Source organism: Pygoscelis adeliae, unplaced genomic scaffold (genome assembly GCF_000699105.1).
Source record: "Pygoscelis adeliae isolate BGI_AS28 unplaced genomic scaffold, ASM69910v1 Scaffold42, whole genome shotgun sequence".
NCBI lineage: Eukaryota > Metazoa > Chordata > Aves > Sphenisciformes > Spheniscidae > Pygoscelis > Pygoscelis adeliae.
This window is the reverse complement of record NW_008824283.1, coordinates 1,116,286-1,136,569: the sequence shown is the minus strand read 5'-3', so window position 1 is coordinate 1,136,569 and position 20,284 is coordinate 1,116,286. Positions and strand designations below refer to the sequence as shown.

At 38.0% G+C, this 20,284-nt stretch overlaps 1 protein-coding gene across 3 annotated transcripts; it reads left to right on the top strand.

Moving 5' to 3' along the window:
* The first annotated feature begins 2,495 nt into the window (after positions 1 to 2,495).
* Positions 2,496 to 18,716, top strand: CREBRF (CREB3 regulatory factor). Of its 3 annotated transcripts, XM_009318479.1 has the most exons (10): positions 2,496 to 2,698; positions 3,672 to 3,797; positions 4,666 to 5,398; positions 5,564 to 5,749; positions 6,280 to 6,381; positions 10,079 to 10,273; positions 12,058 to 12,247; positions 12,680 to 12,753; positions 13,159 to 13,281; positions 13,523 to 18,716. In XM_009318479.1, the coding sequence occupies exons 1-10, from the start codon at positions 2,690 to 2,692 to the stop codon at positions 13,636 to 13,638; spliced, it is 1,854 nt and encodes a 617-aa protein (XP_009316754.1). In that variant the 5' UTR covers positions 2,496 to 2,689; the 3' UTR covers positions 13,639 to 18,716. The 3 variants fall into 3 exon arrangements, with proteins under 3 accessions (XP_009316754.1, XP_009316752.1, XP_009316753.1); XM_009318477.1 differs by having other exon boundaries at positions 4,666 to 5,749; XM_009318478.1 differs by lacking the exon at positions 6,280 to 6,381 and having other exon boundaries at positions 4,666 to 5,749.
* The last annotated feature ends 1,568 nt before the right edge of the window (positions 18,717 to 20,284 follow it).

Below are 20,284 nucleotides of genomic sequence, written 5' to 3'. Positions count from 1 at the left end.
CACGTTTCCTCCCTCCATAGAGCTACCAAGAAAAATCTTATGTTGTAGAATACTTGAATAGATCCTAATGGGATTCAAATCACATTTAAATATTAATATTGTAAAATGTCAAGAATTAAATATAAAGAGAATTAGGGGAACGATCAGATTAGGTGATATACTGCTTTGACTTGGGAGGACCTACACTGTCATTCTTAAATGGTGCTATAAGTTTATAGCTGAAAGATTACTCCAGTCTTAGAGATAGTACAAGTATTTTGAACGTTTAATGTCTGTCTTGAGGATTTGTAAATGATCCAAAAGCTCCCTGGTCCCGACACTTGGAAGCATTGGTCAGTTGTTACTGAAATCAGTGTCAGTACAGATTAAGTTTCACCGCCCTTTCATAGTCATGTGTGAAAGACAGTGGAATGGCTTGAGGTACGTGTTCTAACAAAAACATAACAAAGAAAAACCGGTAAAAAAAAAAGCAGCAAATGTCTCCTTTTTTTCCCCTTTGTATCATGCAGTGGCAGAACTTTGACAGTCTCCCATGTGAATGCAGATGGTCGTGGTGGTGTTCTGGTGTTGACGTCAAAGTATTAATCCGATGTTCTGTTGAAAAAGACATCAATCTCTGCCACTCTGTATGGAAAGAAAGTAAGATACTACTCGGGTATAGATTGGTATTGAAGATGATATCCTTCTTGCCTCTTTCGTTGTGTATGAGAACATTTATTCGTTTTAAAGAACAGGCCCTTTCTCCTAGATCAGGCCAGGTTGAAAAGTGAATTGGTCGTTTGTGCCACTTTAACAGCATAGGCAGGACTAGTTCTGCTGCGGTGTGGCCTTTGCTGGGTGAAGGGTGACGGGGGTTGTTGAGGCACGTTGCCCTGGGACACAAACTTGACTTTAAATGTCACTTTAAGATAAGTAAAAAGAGTTCCCTGGAAGTTTTAGAGCAGAAGGAAAATTTTCTCAGAAGGAACTGGCTCTTATTTGACACAGGGTCCTACAAGGAATGGCTTGCTTTGGCAGTGGTAGCATGGTTTTACTGAGAACTTGCGTATAACTGGACTTGTAATTGTTGTTCTTTATATTCTAGCTGCTATATAAAAAGCAGTATGTTTTGATAAGTAAAGACTTTTTTGCATAGTGTCTGTTTTTACCACAGTCTGATGGTATATATGCTGAATATAACAAAATAGCTGGGATACTACCTGAAAGTAGGAATAATCACGGGGATGCTGTCATGTGCCGGTAGGAGGAGGGTTCTGAGCATAGCTCCGCTGTAGGAGAACACTTTTACTTTACTATTTGTTTTTCAAAAACAAGAGAATAAACATAGCCTGAGCAGATTGCACTGAAGTCTGACTTAGGAGCAATGCTGAGTGGAGAATTCTGCTCAGAGAAACAAATATATTTTAACTGATAATGCTGAAAAACTGTACAAGTATGATGGTTCCGTTTTTTGATTATGCTCCTCTAATGCTGCTTTTTGTTAAAGAGACTTTAAAGGGTAGGGATCTTGCAGGCAAGCAAGACAGTAAGAAAGGAGCATCCTTGAAGACAATGTAGTTATATTAGATACTAAGGTTTGATACCATGGATGATTTTATTATTGTTTTTGATACAACGTTGTTCTTTTTTACTTCCTGTTATTTATTTCATGAGTCTTTTGTCATACTTTTAGTGTAGATACAGTTACTGATGTTTGTGCTAAGGTGCTTGCTTTTCTACAGTTCAGTTTTTCCTTACGTTGTTAAAAAATGCAGGATTAAGCAGGGTATGAGGCTCGGAACAGTCTTTAGATACACATCTGAAGTAGCAGCGGGTCTATAGAAACTACTAAACTGGTAAAATTACTAATAGATAAATTTGACTAATTTCAACATGTGCCTTCCTTGAAATTAATAGAGAAGGTATTTTATTAGGCAGCTCTGAATTTGGCACAATTTTTAATTTGTTCTGTTGGGGAAGTCTGTCTCTTCCCTTGCTCTGCTGCTGGATGGTGAGCATGCTTGCTGTAATCCCTCTACCACTAGATGTTGCTATATGAATGATTGATATAATCTTACCTGATGCTGGATGGATTAATCTCTTAAGAAAAGGAGGAGATAATCACTGAAACAGTATTACTGCCTATTCTGAAATTAGTATTTTGAGACGTTTGCCTGAGACATTTTTAGAGTTTATTTGCTATGTTACATTAGTCATAAAGATTGTGTCTCTCTTGTATACCCAGCAGTATGCTAGTCATCCAATTAGGCAGGCTTTTCTTATAGAGCTCGTGGTCTCGGTAGTGAGGAAAAAAGGCAACAAAATGTAACTCAGCCAAAAAGGTTTTTGCAGGAACTCTGTTCCGTAGCATCTGTGGCTTTTCATTCGATGAAAGATGGCAGGGGAAGAAAATTGCTATACATTCCAGCATGAGGAATAATCACTTTTCAGGGGAAATTTTTGACTTTATTTCACTTTGGCTGTTTTTTAAGCACTACCTTTTTGGTGGAGGATTACTTACCTCCTGGGGGGTTTGCTGTCTTTATTCTACACAGAAGTCTACAAATAGAAGAGCTCCATCTTATCCTAAAGAAAAATTTCATTGCATGGATTGTGTAAACTCACTGAGACTGAAGTAAAGCTGGAAAGGAATCTACAAGTGAATAAAACAAGAAGTTTGGAATTGGATTTGGGGAATCTGGGCTTGGAAATGCCTCAGGTAAGTCTGTTATGATTTTATTTGCTTCTGTAAATAATTTTGCTTCCTTACTTAAAAAAAAGAAAAGTCTATGAGCAAATTTGACTGGCATTAGCAGGGAGAAGTTATAAGAGATTAAATAGTGTATATTTTTTAGGGTCCCAGTAGTGTCTATGGTGGAAGTTATGTTGCTGTTTTTGGTGTACTGTATTTGTTCACACAGCAAGATTCAGCAAAGTTGTCGTCTTGATGAGGGTGGATGCCTGGAGAGCAGCCTTTTATTACTGCAGTGATTCACACTGAATGACTTTCAGCAGTACAGTGCTTCTCCTTTCCCAACCCTCAGGGCGAGTGTGTCTAGAAGAGAAATAGAGGTCTGGAATTAAATGTAGCAGAAAGCCTTGCTGCCTGTTCCCCGCATGCCCAGTCATCCTGCATAATGTTTTTTTGGAAAGTTACACTTCGTTCTCAAGAGATAGAATGCTTTTGATTTAGTTGTAGTAAATTTTGCTTTTGTTACAATCTCAGGTGAAAGTTTTATGAGTTCTAATGGTTCTAAAAACAGTCAACACTGCTTTAGTACAGAACAGTTTGTATTAGGGTGAAGGCCCTGCTAGCATGTAGTGCCTGTTGATACTCACAGATCTTGCCAGTACTCGCTCCCCTCTTCTACAAATGCTAACATATCCCTAAACTTGGCAAACACATGAGAATTTCAAACCAACAAAAAAGAATGAACGAGCAATGCTCTTGCAGCTATATGATGAATACAAATGTGTCCTTTGATTAAAGAGCTGCATCTTGTTAGCTGCTCTTAAAGCATTCTCTTGCTCTGAGAAATGACATGCTTATCTGTGTAGGTAAAAACCTTTCAGATGCAGGTATAGCACAAGTTCAGAGTTGGATGAAATGGCAATTCTCTTCATGTTTTGTTGAAGAAAAGAATAAGCCTTTTTATAGCATACTTCAAATGTCAGTATCAATTTTTTTGTAGCCCAGTGTGAGTGGAATGGACCCTCCTTTTGGGGATGCCTTTCGGAGCCATGTGTTTTCAGAGCAGACTCTGATGAGCACGGATCTCTTGGCAAGCAGTTCAGATCCAGACTTCATGTATGAACTGGTAGGTCATATTTCTGTGTGTGTACGTAACTTCCTCGCCTTGACTAATACCCTGAGTTTGTGTAGTAATAAAGGGGTATTTGCTCAAGAATGCTAGAAGATTCGTTACTGCTAGCTACTGATTGGGCAAGAGCCTAACTGCTTGTCCAGCAAATATGATGTTTCCTCAATAGCCGCTTGTTAAAGCTGGCTATCAGGAGAGGCTTGATATACAAGTCTCAAATAGAGCTGTGTTGACATTATGTAATGGTGCTTGAGACTCTTCCTTACAATCTTTTCTGCAAGAGCAGCTTTATGCCACATCACCCAAGCTGTGAATGCAGGGGAAGCCAAATAAAAGTTGACTCATGAGCTACTTCCACTAGCATTCTTCCCCCCCCTCCCCCTTGCCCCGCCCCGCATCAAAGGAGAAAGGTAGCTCATAGTCGTTAATTGATCATGTTAGAACGAGGTTTTCCAGGGACTGGTAAACTTGAGCATATTCTGTTAAGCACACAGCAAAGATTGACCTAGGTTAATAGAGACTAGAACAGCTTGCCTGTGATGTCTTTCATATTTTAAATACATGGATATTGGTACTAGTCTAGTTCCTGATGACCAGATGAATTTGCAATAGCAGAAAAAGAATCCAGCGGCATTTGACTTGTACCTTTAGCAATCTCTTCAGAAGGATCTGCTGCTGAAGCATGGAAGCTGGACTTCATTCTGACCCTCAAAAGAGGGTTGTAGTTGGAAGTTGAGGTTATCTTCATATGTTACCACTCTCTTACATGTCACTGGAATTAAGCTCACCATACTAGATTAAATAGAGGACAGAGATGATTGATACTTTTTTGGTATTAATTTTTAACTTGTCTTATTATGCACAGGACAGAGAAATGGACTATCAGCAAAGCTCCAGAGACAACTTACTTTCAATGGAGGACTGCAAAGACCTTGAGAACTTGGAGTCTTTTACGGATATCCTGGACAAAGAAGCTGCTCTCACCTCAAAGTGGGAGCAGTGGGACACCTACTGTGAAGACTTAACTAAGTACACTAAATTAACCAGCTGTGACATCTGGGGAACAAAAGAGGTGGATTACCTGGGCCTTGATGACTTTTCAAGCCCATACCAAGATGAAGAGGTGATAAGCAAAACACCAACACTGGCTCAGCTTAACAGTGAGGACTCCCAGCCTGTTTCTGATTCACTCTACTACCCCGATTTGCTCTTTAGTGTAAAACAAAACCCTTTAAATTCTTTGTTACCTGGCAAAAAAATTACAACCAGAGCAGCAGCCCCAGTCTGTTCCTCCAAGAACGTTCAGGCTGAGGCACCTTTGTCGGACTGTGTTCAGAAGGCAAGCAAACCTGCAACTCAGCCTGCTTCCAGTACACAAATCATGGTGAAGACCAATGTGTACAATAATGAAAAGGTGAACATTCATGTTGAATGTAAAGACTATGTTAAAAAGGCAAAAGTAAAGATCAATCCTTTACCACAGAGCAGACCAGTGCTGAGCCAGGCACATGCTGATGCAGCAAAGGAAAACACCTGCTATTGTGGTGCTGTAGCAAAGAGACAAGAGAGAAAAGGAATAGAGTCCCCGCATAGTCACAGTACGCCTCCTATTTTGCCTTTTAAAGAGACTCAAGAACTGCTCCTCAGTCCACCCCAGGAAACCACAGGGCTTATTGTGGGGGAGAGCAGTCTTTCTGCCAGCACGTCAGTGTCAGATTCTTCACAGAAGAAAGAAGAGCACAACTATTCTCTTTTTGTAACAGACAGTTTGGGTGAACAGTCAGCCAAAGGAGACCCTGAGGAAGATGAGGATGACGAGGACGATATTGAAGATGAGGACCATGATGAAGGATTCGGCAGTGAGCACGAGCTGTCTGAAAACGATGATGAGGAAGAAGATTACGAGGATGATAAAGATGACGACATCAGTGATACTTTCTCAGAACCAGGTACCAGCAATGTTGGGCTTTGTTAACGTGGAGGTTAATGGATTTGTCTGCCAAGTGGGAAGGAATGCTTTTGAATGCTTTATAGTTACAGATGAGCAACACTGATCTTAAATTATGAACTTTCATCCCAGATTTTCTAAGCGCTTTGCAAAATGTAATTAATGAAAACTATACAAGGTCTCTATTGCCCTGTTTCGAGAAAAACTGCATAAACTGTGGTCGTGCAACAAAAATAATAATAGAGAATACAGAAAACCTAGCTTGTAGCCTAAGGTTGTAGAGCAACTAACTGCAATTGCTGTCTTCTTTTTTCGTGGCTTGATGATAGGATGTGCAGAGCTTTCTAGTGTTTCAGTAGGTTGCTACTTTGAATTTATCCAGAGTTGTATCTCTTGATAGCTGGTATGAAATCATAGCCCGAGTGAAATAATTTCGTAATTACTTAAGTCCTACTGTAGGTACAGTTATCCACAGAATCCAAAGAATACCTGCCACTGAAACTAATAGAACCATTTCTTGGTGGTTTTCAGCAGTAACTCTTAGTGGGTCTTCAAAGGATACTGAATTCCTCTCTTCTGCATGTAGAAATGGAGCCCTAACAACAGAAATAAGAGCTAACCTTCACCTAGAAGGTAACAAAGCGGTAACGTTGTGTAAAAATAAAATCTGAAGGGAAAGGGACAGGACTGTAACCAAGTATTAGCTTCATTGTAGAAAGTGTTATAATATTCACATTTTATAAAGGCTTTGTAGTAGAGTATAAGAATTAAAGTATTCAGACATTTGGCAAAATGTAACTTTGGGTGGGAAAGCAGCTGAAATTTTGCCTTTTTAAACACAGCAGCTTCTCTAAAGCTTGTCAGTGTTTGTCATAATGAACTCTCAGACTAAATTATTTTCTCAGTAGATTTCCTGAGTTGGCATTAAACTTGTTAAGCATTATGCCCTTTATGTTACCTTTACATGTACATAACACATTTTTTTGTTAGCATTTTAAAACCTCTTCCTCCCTTCTGAATTGAACTCCCTGTATTTTCTGGGGCTTTGAGTAGCTATTACAGCTCTGTAACGATTGCTGTACTGCACGGTGCTTTGCAGCCCACGGAGGCATGTTGCACAGAAAGCCTGGTAACCCTGAAAAAGAGATGTCGTATTAAAATGCTGGGATTTCAGTTCGTGGAGTTACATTGACTATTTGCTGTTTGTTCAAATTTTACTGACAAGCAATCACTCTTGCCTTCTAAATACAACTACGTCATGCAGTACCGTAACTGAGGAACTTGGCTTATACAAGCTTGCTAGAACTTTAAATTAATGAAGCCATTCACCTCAAGTATGGTGATATTAAAAGTTTCACCGTATGTTTTGATTATATTAGAAGGTAATGTCTCCAGGTATTTTAATTATGTCACTCTTGTACTTTGTGTTGCTTTTTTATCTTTTAGGGTAAAGGTAAATACTATGGATGAAGTTTCTAAAAATAGGCATGGGACAGGAAGATTTAACCTTCCATAGTACTGAAACCACAATCAGTTGATAGAGTGAAGATGTAATTTACTGAAAGGACAAAAACTTATTAATTATTGCTGACCCCCTAATGTATTTTATACACAGTTTGCTTTTGTTTATTCTTCTTCATGTATGTTTTTGGAGTGCGTGAAATGCTTTCTTAAAGTGTTTGTGTTGTCTGAGGAAATACTTAGATATAGCGAGCTTCAGGAACTTGGAGAAATAACTAAAAATGTGACTGGCTGTCAGGCAAATTTGGGCAACAATGATTTTATTATCACCATGATACAGATTTAGCGATTCTGGTCACCTGCAAAGGTAATTTATTATAGGAATTATCAGCCCAGGCCTTTTCTAGCACTTAAACTTTTTTTGCCATTACTAGTATATTGTACCTATGTCATTTAATAGAAATATTTGTAAATGACTGCTTCTCCCATCAAGTAGTCAAGAGATACCAGAAATGCAACAATTGATTCAGTTTGCAGTAGCACTGGAGAAGAAATAGCTGAAAGGGAAAAGTGCTTGTAGAGACATGGAGATTGTTTAAATAAGTTGCATTTCATCTATTTTGAGCACCTGGACCATCAGCTGGGGGAAAAAGACTCATAAATGGTTTGACAGAAGTATGCTTAAATGGTAGAGAAAAGGGTTCTTCTGGTTTTGTTTTGGTGGGGCTATTTTTGCTTTTAATCTGGCAAGATGCAGAAGTCATGTCTATCCTGTTCTCTGTTTTACTTAATTTAACCCAGGTGAATTTAAACCTAAAACCATAGTAAGGGATGTGAACAAAGATTTTTAGGAGGAACTTGCAAAGGGCTTGAAAGGCAAATACAAGAAGCCTTTCAGATTTCGTAGAAGCCCGCCAAAGAAAGTGAGACTGCTGTATGATCTTTGTGAAGAGCAGAATTCAAGGAGGATGAATACAGTGCAGAAAAGCTAAACAGATTTGTTGCATTCCTGTATGTTACGGACTAGGTTAGGACATTGTGCACTAGATTATTCTACGTAACTTTAAAATGATAGCAGGTCAATGTTAGAGTTGCAAGGCAGGATGCATTAAGTCAATATAATTTAAGTTGCTAACTTAATTATAGTTTAAATAAGCAAACAGGAAGTCTTGATTTTAACCTTGTTGTACATTTGTACACATCGGCTCTTAAAGAGATTTGTTTTCATCGGTTGGCTTAATTCTGTGTTATGAAGATGGGCTAAATTTATACGTATCTATATAATGAGTTACATAGCTTGACATGTTTTTTCAAGTGGAAAGTAAGTGGGGTTTTTAAGAGTATTTTGATACTTATGTCAAACAGCATTTGGGTAAAATGGAAGTACGGTTAAAAATATTTATGGTATTTGAAACTGTATTTAATGTAAATTGTCATAATCATTTTGGCTATACATGAAAAAATGTTTTATAAAGCATGTTTCATTGTTTGATTTGCCTTTAAAATACTGTCGTCTTAATAAACTAGAGAATCAAAGGAAATGAGTTGATGAAATTATTAGAAACAGAACTTTAGAAATTATTTCATCCTTCTGTGCACCTAACTTTTATTCCTACTTTGGGTTATGAGTTGAGAGTCAGACCAGAGCAAGAAAGTTTGTTTTTCATCTTTCAACTGGTTTTTCAAGTGCAAACAGACTAATTGAATGGACTGTTTTAAAAAGAAGAAAGTGTTCTTTGTGCTACTGTTAAAAGATGAAGCAAAGCTCAAGCATATGGGGTCAAAGCTTGTTAAGCTTACAGTCCGTTCAGTGGTAGGCTTTTCTTTAAGCTTCATCAGTGTATGTGATGTTTTGAAATGCATTCTTTTTTAAGTAAATGTAAACTATTATATAGCATTTTAGTACAAAAGGCGATGCAGTAGTTTGGGTTTTTTTAACCTTAGTATAGGTTGTCTTTATTTTCTAAAGCATACGTAGGATTTTAAAAACTGTGGTTTGTGTTTCCGTAATTATGGTATAAATATTTATGCCATGTGGATAGTGGCATTACAGTTTCTATGTACTTCACGAACAGTTCATCGTATCAAGTGCATTGTAATATACCTCTAAAATACTGTGTTAGCCTTACTGTGGAACATTTCTCTTCATCCCACTAAAGAGGTGAGGAAGAGATTGCACAGCTTGTGTCCAGATCCCTTCAATTTAGATGGTCTTTTCTTACGGGCTTTCAGTCATTGTCCTGATAACAGAGCCCCCTTCCTCTAGTCTAATAGAGATGGGTGGTTTGATTTATTTCCTGAAGGTATTCAAACTCAGGGAAGAGCAGGAGTTGGACTCAGTGATCCTAATGGGTCCCTTCCAACTCAGAATATTCTATGACTGAATAATTTTGCTTTCTTTATTAGTGTTTTACTAATCCATCTTTATTATCTGCTGCTCTTTCCACGCTTTTTGATTAGAGATTAATTAAAATGTGGAGGCGAGTTAGGATTATGTTCCTGCAAATTCATGGAGAAAATTGTAAGGATGGCAGAACACCCTCCAACAGCTGTTGTCTGTACTCTGCAGTGGTGGGATTGTGGGGGAGAAGAGCAATAGAGCCTAAGGGGTCAGAGAACATAAAGGGGCTTTCAATGCATAAATAATTTGTCTCTTTTCAACTAATGAAGCACCATCACTGGTGCAGTGTCTGTCCCTGGATTTAAGGCAAGTACCCAGTAGTAGCTGATGCTGAAAACCAAGTCTATTAGATAATGTAAAACAGGCCTCGTCTGTGGTTTCGCTCTTGACTTGAATACTCAGTCCACCGTTAAAGGGCTAGAAATGGTTTTGTCAACATTATATAAACAATGCAATGCATCCTTTTAGGGTATGAAAATGATTCTGTGGAGGATTTAAAAGAAATGACTGCAATATCCTCTCGGAAAAGAGGCAAGCGAAGATACTTCTGGGAGTACAGCGAGCAACTAACACCATCACAGCAAGAAAGAATGCTGAGGCCATCCGAGTGGAATCGAGATACGTTACCAAGTAACATGTATCAGAAGAATGGTCTCCATCATGGTGAGAATAGACTCCTAGTTACAAGTGAATGTCTTTCGTTCTGACACCTTCAATAGCCAAACTCCCATACTAGCAAGTGCTAAGAAGTTGTGGTTTGGCCATGAAAATAAATGGTTAAAACACTGCAAGTCTGTTGCTCAATTAGCAGAGTTCTGCACAGTGTCCAAGGAGGGCACAGTGAACATACAGTAGTAACTTTCAGTGTGGTATCTTCCAGAGGAAGGTGGATGAATTGAGAGTTGTAACTTCCAAGGGCTTTCAGTGGAAACCCCAAGAGTTTGACATTTTCTCAGTGCGATGCTGTAAACATATTGGATGGGTCACTTGGCTGATACTTGCTCCTTGTAGCTGTTAGTTTCAGTCTTGCTTGTGTTAGAAGTAAGCTGGAAGTGATCTGAGATGCAAAGTTCACGTTAACTGCAGTGTGAACTAAAGGACGAGCAATAAGGAGTAACTGTCTCTTTTTGCTCCTCCTTACTTGTTTCTCCCACCTATGTGAATGCAGCACAGTGAAGCAGTTACTCTTCTGTGAACAAACTCTTTCTTTAAAATACCCTCTTAGAAACTTAAACCAATTGGTCTAATAACTGTGTTTTATTCCTGTAACTTTTTGATTAGCGATTTGCTGTACCACACGCATGACTAACATCACCCAGAACAAACCACTCTTAGGGGTAATGTTTGTTCTTTTGTTACAGGACCTCTTTGGTAGGCTGCTCCATTTGATTTTGGCTTTGAAGGAGAAAATGAAACCAGCTTCCCTGGTTGTAATGTTAATGTTCCCTTACAGTTGAAAATTACTATCTTTAACATGGCAGTTTACCTTCTGTTAAACCAGAAGATTGTTTTATTGTTGTTACTTGTAGATTTATTCAGGGAATACAACTTTTTTTTTTTAATATCTTTATTTTTTATATGCTTATTTATCTTGTAGTGAAATATCAGTACCTAAAGTCCCTAACACTGCTCCTTCTTATGAAGGCTTATATCTATACTTGTTATTAACAAATAACCAAACGTGCCTTGAGGACTCAGTCCCACTAGACGCTTGGAGGAGCAAGTGACCTTTAAGTCAGGTGCATACGCAAGGGATTTGTAGGATCAAATACTACTTAACATCCAGAAGCTACAGAATATAACACATGCAGGATTTTTTTATTTTCACATACAGACATGTACCACAGTCATCTACTACCTCAGATAAATTATCAGCTTTCTAGTAAATATTTCTGGAGCAGGTATTTCCTCAGGAAAACCAGACCTTAAGTAGCGTCAAATACATATAAAAGGGGTTGACTAGCCTTTTTGTGGATCATTTAAGCTTAGTGTCACTGAAGATTGTTTCAGTACCAGGACTCAATACTGTTTCTTAATACAGAACTTCAGCAATAAGGTTATTTAGGAATTTAATCAACTTGAGTGTGCAAGAGGATATATTGGCTGAACGCATGAGTCAGCAAGTTAGAGTTGGGGCAAAACAACTGGGTTTGAACTTGTGACATACATTTTTCAGCACAGTTGTGTATATACTGTCTGTCACATCCAGTAGCCTGTCCAGCAGTATTTGCTCTTGTCTGATCTGGGTATAATATGAATTGTACAAAGCAGCGTGGAAGTGCTCTTTCTATTGTGAAAGGCCATAGGGATCGCATGATTCCAGTCCATTCTCTTGTAATGAACAAAGGAACTGCACCCAAAAAAATACATATTTAAGAATGTTTTTTCGCAGGTTTGTGTACGTATTGTGTCACTTCCCAACCCAATTGTCTGCATATTTAAAACAGGAAAATATGCAGCAAAGAAGTCACGGAGGACTGATGTAGAAGACCTGACTCCCAACCCCAGAAAACTTCTGCAGATTGGTAATGAACTGAGGAAGCTGAATAAGGTGATCAGTGACCTGACGCCAGTCAGTGAACTTCCCTTAACTGCCAGACCGAGGTCAAGAAAAGAAAAGAACAAGCTGGCTTCCAGGTATATATTTGATAACGCTACACGGATGAGTAAATTTGGATTACTACCACTGTACGATTAAGATCTAACTAATTTTTGCCTCGAGATCCTGCTTCTGCAATGGGCTAATTACCAGTTTATCAAAAGGCAGGGCAACTGGCACTTTGGAGTTGTAGTTTGCCTGTTCCCTAGATAATGATGTATTTCCACTGGAAGCTGGCTTACTTAGCTGCAGGGCAAATGATTGATACAGTGATAAAATCCGTAAATGTGAATTGTGAGGAAATATAGGTAGCAGAGTGCTTTCAGCAAAGGTGAGCGAGTAGATAGATGATTTTGTACGTCACAGCTCTGGGAGTACTGGTTGATAAGTTCATGTGGCAAACAAACAGATGCTCTTAGTATTCTGGAATTTTTGTTAGTGTTCTAATTCTTCCCCTCTTCTTACTATAGGGCTTGTAGACTAAAAAAGAAAGCCCAGTATGAAGCCAATAAAGTAAAACTCTGGGGTCTCAACACGGAATATGGTAAATACAACTCTTCACATCTTAATTTTTCTATTGTTCAGACAAGTCTGTGTTTTGCACCATCATGTAACCTGGGTCATACCTGGTAGTTTATAGAGAAAACAGAGTTGGTACAAACCCAACAATTTTGTTGGTACAAAAACAGTCCACTCCATAAAGTGTACGTAAGTTGGGTTACCTGCAGTGTTGAGCTACTTTACAGATGTAAATTATGTAAACGTATGCACGTAATGTAAAAATTTTTGAAAATATGTTTACAGATGTAAACTATTACATCTTAATTTTACAGTAAGTGTGATGTGACACCTTTGACACTTACAGATAACAGTGTGTGGACAACTGTGGATCTCTCTTGCTCCGGGGGGAATGTGTTGTAAATCTAAACCGGGTTTTTTTTCTTTGCAGATAATTTACTGTTTGTGATCAACTCCATTAAACAAGAAATAGTTAATCGGGTGCAGGTACCTAAAGATGATAGAGGAGTCAACATGGAACAAAAGTTGAACGTACTTATTAAAGACACTCTTGGTAAGCAGTAAACTTAATGTATTTGCATGTGTGTGAAGAGACATATAATCTATGATACGTTAGATTGCAAGCAATTTCTGGAATAGAGCAAAGAAAGAAGTGCTTCCTAATTTCAGTTGTCTATGCCTTTTGGTTGGTTACTAACCAAAGTGTTCACTGGCTTTGTATTACTTACAGGAATGTACAAATACGTGCAATGAACAGTAACCTTACAGCACGTTTTCTCACCCTCCCTTTTTAGGACTACCTGTAGCCGGACAGACATCAGAATTTGTGAATCAAGTTTTAGAGAAGACTGCAGAAGGAGACCCCACCGGTGGCCTTGTAGGGCTACGAATACCAATGTCAAAAGTTTAAGACATGACTTCAGCTGTTCTCATTGGTCAGATTCTACCTGTGTTGTCAAGTACTTCATTGTAAATTGCATTCTGGTCTGCATGTCAGTTTAGCATTATGTAAGCACTTACAATTAGGTTTCATTGTTTTTAAATAACACTGTAGTAAAACAAATCAAAGCATGATATAAAATGCTTAACAGCATTTTTGGAGCATAAACCAGATAGCTTCAAAGCTGCTTTAAGCTTAAATAGAGAGATGAGGATTCTTTTTAAAATTAAGTTCTCTAGGACCAGAATATATCGCTTTTATTTTAGAAGCAAAAACATGGTTTTGCTAGTAAAAATTTTTAGCATATGCCAGACGTTGTGACAGGTTTATGCTCCAAGTAAAATAAGAGGAAGCGTTTTTTTGGTAAAACTGTCAATTTAGGGAGTTTTTTGTTTTTGTTTTTAAATAATTGGATTTTCTTTTGTTCTTCTTGAAAAACAGTAAGCTTTCTTTGCAACCATTAACTTGTACATAGCACACATGGCATTAGAGCTAGTGTGCCATATAAGACTTTAATTTTCTGAGCTTAATATAGTATGTAAATGTCTGTGCAAGCAAGAGAAAAAAAGCATATTCTTTGTGCCTTGTATTTTGGGGGGAGAGCTATCAGTATAAGCTGGTAAAGTCTTGTATGAAGAAAACCCTGAGGGGAAAAACCAAGATGTATAGATGGTAAGATTATAGGTTTTAATGTATTTGTTCCAGCTCTTAAAATTTTTGAATGTATATAGGAATATGTTGAAAATGTAGATATATGCCACAGAGTCTATGTATTGTATAAAAGATGGCTCTAGAAAACTCAATTTCGGTACTTTGGCCGGAAGAAAACAAATACTTGCACATTAATGCGATTGTTTATTTTTGTACCAAAGACAAATGCAACTGATATGGCGAACTGCCAGTCTAAGTAAAGTTTTGCACAGCTTATATGATACTGTACTGAATGTAAAAACAAATGAAAAAAGAAAAAAAATTAAAGGTCAGGGTTAGGGATCTTACTGAACTGTGAATTTTTTTGTTTGGGTCCAATTATCTACAGAAGGAGCATTCATACATAACAATATTATTTTGCTGTTCTTGTAGTTCGCTTCCATGGTAGATAAGTTGGTGGCCGTCTCGGAGTCTTTAAATCTTTTTTCTCTGCACTTACTGTAGGAGGAGATTTTAATATATTTGGATTTTAGTAAGCTATTGGTAAAATAGTTTTCAACTTTGAGAATTTAAAAAAAATATTTAGTTTGTTGTAGTATACTTCCACCAAACAACCAAAATAAAATTATTTTTATTGTAATGTGTATATATGTAAAGAGAAAAAAGAGCTACAAATATCTAATTCCTTAGTTGCCACTTTTCCAGTTGATGTATTATTATGCATGTGATGTTTCCAAGGATCAACACAGGCTTCAAACAAAACAAAAAAAAAATTTATAGACTTTTATATTTTTGTACAGGTATTTCGAAACTAGCTTCTTCGAACTTATATGTGACTTATTCTTGTTAATTCAGTAGTTTCTATGATTGAGGAATATTAACACACAGTTCTTATTTGCTCTTCTGCTAATAAGAGTTGGCTTTGTAGTCAGTGTTAACGTACAGATTAAAAGCTTTAGCCTTTGATGAGAAAGTCCTTTATCTCAAAGCAAGATCATTCTCTGGTTTCATGGACCCCCCCCTTTTCCTCCCTGTTCTTTCTCTCCCTATTTAAAGATGACAAAACACTGTTTACTGAAAATAGAAATACCAAATATTTTCAAATGTAGCTGCTGAAAAAAAATGCAAAAGTCCATGAAGGCTTTCTCCCCAGTCCCTTTGGGGAATTTCTCCACTTCATTTCTAGTTTGTCTAAGTTTGTTTGTACTGTGATTCCTTTTTGTTTGTAAGTAGATTATTTTTATATCCAAGCTTGTACTATAAAAAAAAGTCTGAATCGGTAACAGTGCAGTAAGAGTGGCGAATGAAGGTGGCAGTACTGCCACGTACTTGTGAGTGTGCACACAGCTTACTTTGTATCTAAATATTTTTGGAAGACTCAAAAGGGAGGAGGAGGCCAAAATACCACTACCGAGCTGTACAGAAAGTCTTTCCTACAAGAGACTGAACAAATACCCAGGGCAATTTAGGCGAAACTTCGTAAATCCACTTAAGACTTGCAAAATCTGAGTGGAATGTGGGTGGTTTTGTTTCAGGTGTTTTTGTTGTTGTTATTAGGGTGAGGTGAGAGTCGGCTGCTGCTTTACACAGTGGGTCAGATGTATTCCTATTGTAATTATTGCCGATGTTGCAGTTATTCCAGAGATGCATACGGCCCATAAAACCCCGACAAAGAATGTCTCTTGTGAAGTTAAGGCCATGGCTGTACCAAGATTTGAATACTCTTGTTCCTTTCTGATGAATGGTGTTCACACAGTGCTCAGATACGAGCGGTCCTTATGCTATATCCAAACTGTGTAAACAAGGCAGCGTTTCTAAACATTAAGCGAGCAGTTTTGCAATCAGGTAAAAACTTCTGTGACAAATTAAACTGACAAGGTATTAAAAAGCCCCTTTTTTACTGCTCAGAAATACTGGGCAAATATAACTTTATAGCTTTTTAATTTTGTCTGAAAACCAGAATATGATTTTGGTCTAGCATTTCAAAGTAGACTTTGAATCTTTAGTGAATTCCATACCCTTGCATTTCAGTGTTTTCTATGTATTATTTTAAGTTAAAGCTTTTAAATAGTTGAGCTTTTTAATGTTGACACTTTATTTTGTACCTATTTATATGTATGTATATCTTAGAAAAGCACTTTGTTTAAAAAAAAAAAAAAAAAGAAACTGCGTTTTATATGATTCCTGCCACTTGCTGCTAACTCTGGGCTGGTCAGAATGCTGCAGCGATACTTGATATAAATAAAACCTGGCAGTAAAATGTAGAGTAAAGATAAGACCTTTTGCTGGTTTAACTTTATCATAAAGGTGACATAGGCAAGCTGTGCAGCTTTACATTTTAACCAGGGGACTCTGTGGCATTTAAACCGTCTAGAAATGGTTGTACTTTAATGCCAGTAACAATCTGCTTCCTCTAGTGTCATTAAAATATATACATTTAGTGTATACTTATCACAAACAAAAATCTTATAAGGGTATAAAAACCAACAAATGTACATGTTCTGTTTTTTGGCAATTGTGGCATGCATTTTTGGATGATCTTTAGAGAAGACAATTTTCTAAAGATTTTTCAGTGTTCATACATGGTATGTGGATCTTAATGAAGTCCTGGATTTTTTTGTTTGTTTTTGAGTGTAGGCATTGTGAATGTTCACTTTTAATCCTATATCCAAAAACAATTATACATTTTTGATTTAATACAAACAAAAGCTCTTCCTTTTTCTGATACACTGGATTCTCTAGAATTTGTTTCCATATTAAAAGCATGCTGTCATAACTGCTCTTGTTGAGATCTCGTCAGTCTGAACTTAGGTGCCACACTTTGAATTGATGGACTGCTTGTTCTGCTGTACCATGTATGAGTCGCGTCCTTTCCTACTTCCTTCATGACAGATGATGATGTGGCTTTATATTGTGCCTTACTTGTACATCTAGAACTAAATGTTTTTCATTCCCTCTGAACTCTTCAAACCTAACCCTTCTGAAATTGAATCAGAACTGATAAAAGCATCCTGAAGAAAGTCTGGATCGATCTGATTTCAGTTTCTCTCAGTAGTAGTCCTTTTGTATTTATATGGAAGTTTTTGAATAGCCTTGCAAAATGTGGGGGTGCTCATGAAGGGTGTTTTTTAGCCCTAAACCCCTTTTGCTAACGCTTCCTTTTATGGTTTATTGAACACATTTACTGATACTTGGTGAGTACTTTTTTTGGATGGGAGAGACTTACTACTAAAGCTATGTTTACGTGTGGATGGGCTGGATTTTATTATCATACCAGTTAAAATCATTGTGATTTAATGAAGTTGCATTGCTGTAAAGCTGATGTGAGAGTCAGGCTCAGCTGTGTTCAGTTCCTAATTCTTTATAGATAGACTTTTTTCCATACTAAGAGGGCCAGGAAAAAGTTTTTAAAAAAAAAACAAACAAACAAAAAAAAAAACTAAAATGGATGAAGGGTCGTTTAACTAACCTAAAAGAAGCAACCAGGCGCTTCTGAAATACAGTGGTGTCAGTTTTGATTTTATTTTAAAAAGATCCCCCCCTAATATTTATCTGGTATTTGCCTTCATTAATAAAACAGTTAGCTTATTCACAAAATATAAAGACTGGATGTGCTTTTCCATAAATCATTTAAACATAGCTATTTTTTTAAAGCTCTAAAAGGCTTTATCAGGAGAATTTCAAAGGGTTGTATACAAGTTGCCTTCAGCAGAAATAGCAAATGCAATTCTGTTCCTCAAACGTGCTTGCTAGTCTTCCTGAAATTCTGTTGAGGCATAACCCAATTACGTACCGTGAATGTTAGGATCTGTATTTGGCCTTGAGACCTGAATTTCAAGAACGCGTCTAATCATGATTTTATTTTCTCTTTAAGTTGGAGGCTTCAGTTGGAATCATCTAGTTAAGTGTGCTGCTAGATGTGGTCTTGGCTTATTGACACAGCCTTGCACACAGCTGAGGTTTATTTTGTTTACCCCAGGGATCGTGTGAAGTACATTTCAAACAGTTACTGCTTCAGTGGCTGATTCTTCTTGTAACTGTATTAAGGGCATTAGTATGTTGAGAAAACACCACTCTTTAATATCTCCCAATATAAATTGGGATTCTTAAATGTCATTAATGAAAGGTGGCACTTGTAGATTATATCTTCTTTGCAGCATACAAAAATGTCTCTATCTTTCTACAATTTACATTTCACAATATGCCATGTTTTTCCCCCCAATGCTTCTAGCATGATAAGAAGGTGTGTGTGCGCACTGAATTATAATCCTCAGCCTCTTAGACATTCATGAACTTCCACAAGAGCAAATACTGACTATGCATTTATTGTCTTTCTAATGAGCTGCGGAGCTAAACGTGGAGCCAGAGCTATTTTAAGCCACGCTTCCCCCCCCCCCTAAAAAAAATAGAACTCCAAACTTCAGTGTTCAGGGTTTTTCGTGAGTTAAGAATATTTTGTAGTCGGGTATCTGTGTAAGTCAAATTTGGGTGAGTTAACTAGCTACTGTAAGGAAAACTTCTGGATTGGATTTGGTATTGGCAAAAGCACACTCCGCCCTATCAAAATCTTCTGATTAAGAAACAGAACCTCGTAGTAGCACTTAATTTTATTTATCTTTCTTATCATGATGGATATTCATACATTCTGATTTGAATCATCTATCTTCCCAGAATATTATGTCCAAGTAAAACTTATTGCTCAGTATTTGTGGTTGGGTGAACTCTTAAGGCTGATGGCACATGCGGACATAGGTGGTTGACAGGCAAGAAAAAAAAGCATTTTAAACAAAACTTGGCATCCTGTTCTGCCTATGCTTGGGGTCATGATTGTAATGCTGTCCTTGATATTCTATAATCAACTTCCAACTGGAGCTCAGAAAAACTTACTGAAAGTCTTGTCTCTGTTAGAAAATAAATTTACCTTGTTAAAAGCATGATCTGTTAAGAGTTGCAATGTTTAATGTTGGTTAATAGTTGTGCGGTTTTTATTTTTTTGAAAAGAGGCACAATTAAACTATTGACTTTGTTTACTCTGTCACCCTTGATCCCTAGCACTTCTATTCAGATACAAATTCATCAATGTATGCAACATCCTTTGTAATTTAAAATAAAAATTGTGGAGGAAATATTGTCTGGAATCATTGTTATGTGTGGAGTGATAGTGAATGGCGTATGCTCCCTTGAAGTAAATGCCCTTGGTCTCCTGCTATGGTCAGCAACTTTCCTTTGGAAGGGATCATAGCAAGGTAAGGAAATAACTTGCTCCACCCCCTGGGTCAGTGCTCGTACTAACGGCTGCCTCGCAAGGCTGCTGGGCCAGCACGGTGGGACCATCAGGAGACCCTGGACTGCAACCCACCAGGTCCTTTGACTGGCTTTCTGCAGTGGCCGTGAAAACTGTCTCCATCTTCAACGCCTGCTAGCTTTGTCCAAACCTGGTTTGTCACGCAGCATGGTCTGAGGGCAGGAGGGGGAAGACACGGCGCCAGGGGAGGAGTTTGTGGAAAAAGCAAAAGGGCCATTGCGTTGCCTCCCCTTTCCTCCTTTCAGGGGTACAGAAGGTACCTCATGTTGTTCCCTCAGCCTCCTCACACTGACAGCGGCCACCTTCCCTGCTGCTGAGGGTCAAAGACCTTGTCGGCCTAGGCCTGTCCACCCAGAAACCTTGGGAGGTCTGTTGGGTATAAAGCTGTGCAGCTTCTGAGGCCGGTGCAGCCCTGACGTTACCGCTGCTTCTCCCAGGTGTCACGGTAGGTGCTGCTTTGGGACAGGGACCTTTTTGCAGCTCACGAGGGCTAAGGGGCCCACCTTAGCCCTCATCAGCTAATAAACCGCCTTTTCATGCTTTTACGTACTGCGAGGAGGAATGTTTCACTACCCGAAGAACTATAAAATCTAACACTGGCAGCACTAAGGGAACACAATACGCGTTATTCCGCACAGGGCCGCCACTGTTGAACAGAAC

Bases quoted from the DNA above. Each gene is read 5' to 3' on its own strand.
- CREBRF (XM_009318477.1), top strand. The intron at 6,382-10,078 runs GTAACAAAGCGG...GCATCCTTTTAG, and splicing joins AGCTAACCTTCACCTAGAAG to GGTATGAAAATGATTCTGTG. The intron at 12,248-12,679 runs GTATATATTTGA...TTCTTACTATAG, and splicing joins AAGAACAAGCTGGCTTCCAG to GGCTTGTAGACTAAAAAAGA.